Raw genomic sequence first — 2,862 nt, 5'->3', positions numbered from 1 at the left:
TGTTTTCTTTCACGAGAGTCACGGTTTTGTTTCCACAAGAGGTACGGTTTTGCTTTCGCCAAAGTCACGGCCGTGCCTCTTGGAAACATAAAAAAACATGTTTTCTGTTTTTTTCCTTCCGCAAGAGGCACAATTTTGCTTTCGTGAGAGGCACAGTTGTGATTTTGCGAGAGACACGGACGTGCCTCTTTCGGAAGGGAAAAAACCTGTGCTCTCGGTTCGGTTTTTTCGTCCGGCTTTTTCGTTTAGTTTTTTCGTGAAAAAAAGTTCGTCAAAATCTATCAACATGGGATCTAGTTTTGAAGATCTCGACGCAAGGAATCTAACAGTGAAAACAGTTCGAGATTTGAGCGCACGGTTTAAAGGATAAAACGTTTTGAATAAATGGATCTACGAAAAAAGGAAAAAACTATCAGATGCTTAGGAAGACTGGGTGATGGCAGCTCCCTAAATATGGAATAATGTTGCTGCTAAACGATAGCAGCAACATGCAGCGTGCCACTTGTCGCAACCTAGGGAAGGTGTGAGTGATCTTTGCAATAAGTACTCCTCAATTGGTGATTTCGCAGTCTTTTACCCAAAAAACAATTTGCGATTTTTTTCTTTCAAGAATCACATTTTGCCAATTAAGCGAGACACACTCGCTCCCACATTATAGCGCAAATTTCAGCCCAATAAACAGGCCGAATTTCAGCCGCGGAAACAAGAAGTTACTCAGGCCGTGGGTTTGTCCGCCCAATAAACAGGCCAAATTTCAGCTGCGGCAGGTTTGGACTGAGGCCCAAGACGAGAGAGTTTGAGGATTTTACAAACACGCAGTTTTTCTTCAGGTATAGAAAACCCAAACGCTGGATAGGAGGGGCCAAAATTAGGATTGACAGTAGGAGTAGGATTAGGGGGAAAGTAGAGGACACTGCAGATCGAAGAAAGCACAGCCGCCGCCGATGAGCGCGACGGAGAAGAGCACGGAGGGGGAGGGGGAGGGGGAGGGGTCCCAGCCCGTGGAGGCGTTCCTCGACATCCTCGGCCGCGTCCCGATGGGGGAGGTGGAGGGGGCGCTGACCTCCTGCGGCGTCGGCCCGACGGCGGAGGCCGCGGAGCAGGTGCTCAAGTCCAAAACCTGCTACGAGCGCCCCAAATCGGCCGTCCGCTTCTTCCGCTGGGCGAAGGCGTCCGTGCAGCTCACCCCCTTGGCCTGGAACCTCCTCGTCGACATCCTCGGTAAGGCCGCCATGTTCGATCCCATGTGGGATGCCGTCCTCTCCATGAGCCAGGAGGGCGGCCTCCTCTCCGTCGCCACATTCGCCTCCATGTTCGCCTCCTACTGCGCGCGCGGCAACTTCAAGGAAGCCGCCATGGCCTTCGACGTCATGGAGCGCCACGGCGTGACCTCGGACGCCGTTGCCCTCAACTCCCTCCTCGCCGCCATGTGCCGCCGGGATGGCGGCGGGCAGGCCGCGTGGGAGCTTTTCGAACGCTACAAGACCACGGTCGCGCCCGACGCGGACACCTTCGCGATACTGCTCGAGGCGTGGGAGAAGGAGGGGAACGTCCAGCGCGCCAAGAGCACCTTCGGCGAGATGGTCGTTCGCGTCGGGTGGGACGCCAGCAACATGCCTGCCTACGATGCTTTCCTCTCCACGCTTGTGCGAGGGGACCAGTTCAACGAGGCATTGAAGTTCCTCCAGGTGATGCGGACCAAGGGCTGCCTCCCGGGGCTCAAGTTCTTTGCCAACGCGATCGACCTTGTCGTCCGCAAGGGAGACCATGCCAATGCTATTGCTATCTGGCAAATTATGGTCTCGGATGCAGGACTGGTTCCCAATCTCCCAATGTACAATGCCGTAATTGCCCTCTGCTCTAGTGTCGGTAACACCGACTACGCCTTCCAGATGCTCGACGAAATGCCATTAAATGGGGTCTTTGCAGATTCTGTTACATATAATGCCATACTTGAGGGGCTCATCAAGCAGCGCAAGGCTCGTGAGACTGAAGGTTTCCTTGCGGAGATGAGCAAGAACGAGCAGCTGCCCTCTGCCTCCAACTGTGCTGCTGCTATCAGCTTATTTTGTCAGGAGTTTAACCCATCTGCCGCAGTTGACGTGTGGCACTGCATCGTGGAGCACCAAATTACTCCGGCTGAGGAATCAGCCAAAGAGCTAATAACTGGGCTTCTCGACTTTAGCAGGTTCTCCGAGGTGAAGAAATATACCGATCAGATGCTTGACATGGGAATTGAGTTGCCCCAGCCCACCATTGAAAAAATGAAGCGAGCATTTTACAAGGCTGAGAGGCACCACACATATGACCAAATTGCACGAAGGTTGAAGCGGCGGTAACAACACATTGATGGTATAATTCATTAGGTATGTCTTCTTTCATTTGGATGCCACTGGTTGTTTTGGTGATTGCCATTTATTGTGTGAAACTGCCAATTTTCATGACCTTATGTCACTTCCTCATTAGGCCTCAAGGTAATTAAACTACTTGGAACTATTATTCCAGATTACTACTTTCGTGGTCTATATATTGTTAGCCCTATCGGCTATATATTCATTTTGAGAAACCATGAGGAATCGTCAGGCTCCACTACTTGAAGTTTTGTTCGAAAGGAGGCAGACTCTAGCAGTTGCATTGCCTAATTTTGGGAAGTCTGACTTTTACTGCTACGTCCCGTGGTTAGGGACGGTGGAGATGGTGTGGCTAGGGGTTGGAGGAAGAGAGGATACTTTTGAGGAGGATGGCTGATAAACGGGAGAAATTAGACAACTTCATTCTACTTTATCCAACAGCCGGGGTCACCTTACATAGATGTGAGACACCCTAAGAAAAAGGAACACAAAACTCTGGAATATGGAAAAG

At 51.1% G+C, this 2,862-nt stretch overlaps 1 protein-coding gene across 2 annotated transcripts in view; it reads left to right on the top strand.

Moving 5' to 3' along the window:
- Window positions 1-874: 874 nt before the first annotated feature.
- The window catches only part of LOC119364979 (pentatricopeptide repeat-containing protein At1g77360, mitochondrial-like), a 7,226-nt gene continuing 5,238 nt past the window's right edge, over window positions 875-2,862 (top strand). Inside the window, exon 1 of one of the 2 annotated variants that reach the window (XR_005175259.1) lies at window positions 875-2,366. Coding sequence is in view for 1 of the 2 variants with exons in the window: in XM_037630555.1 (XP_037486452.1) it covers window positions 945-2,339 (1,395 nt within the window). In the remaining variant the exon portion in view is untranslated. The remainder of the gene's footprint in view (window positions 2,367-2,862) is intronic. The other variant, XM_037630555.1, reaches the window with a different exon arrangement.

The sequence above is a fragment of the Triticum dicoccoides genome, chromosome 2B, assembly GCF_002162155.2.
Source record: "Triticum dicoccoides isolate Atlit2015 ecotype Zavitan chromosome 2B, WEW_v2.0, whole genome shotgun sequence".
NCBI classification, from domain to species: domain Eukaryota; kingdom Viridiplantae; phylum Streptophyta; class Magnoliopsida; order Poales; family Poaceae; genus Triticum; species Triticum dicoccoides.
The sequence above is the reverse complement of the archived record's forward strand: the minus strand, read 5'-3'. Positions and strand labels throughout refer to the sequence as shown.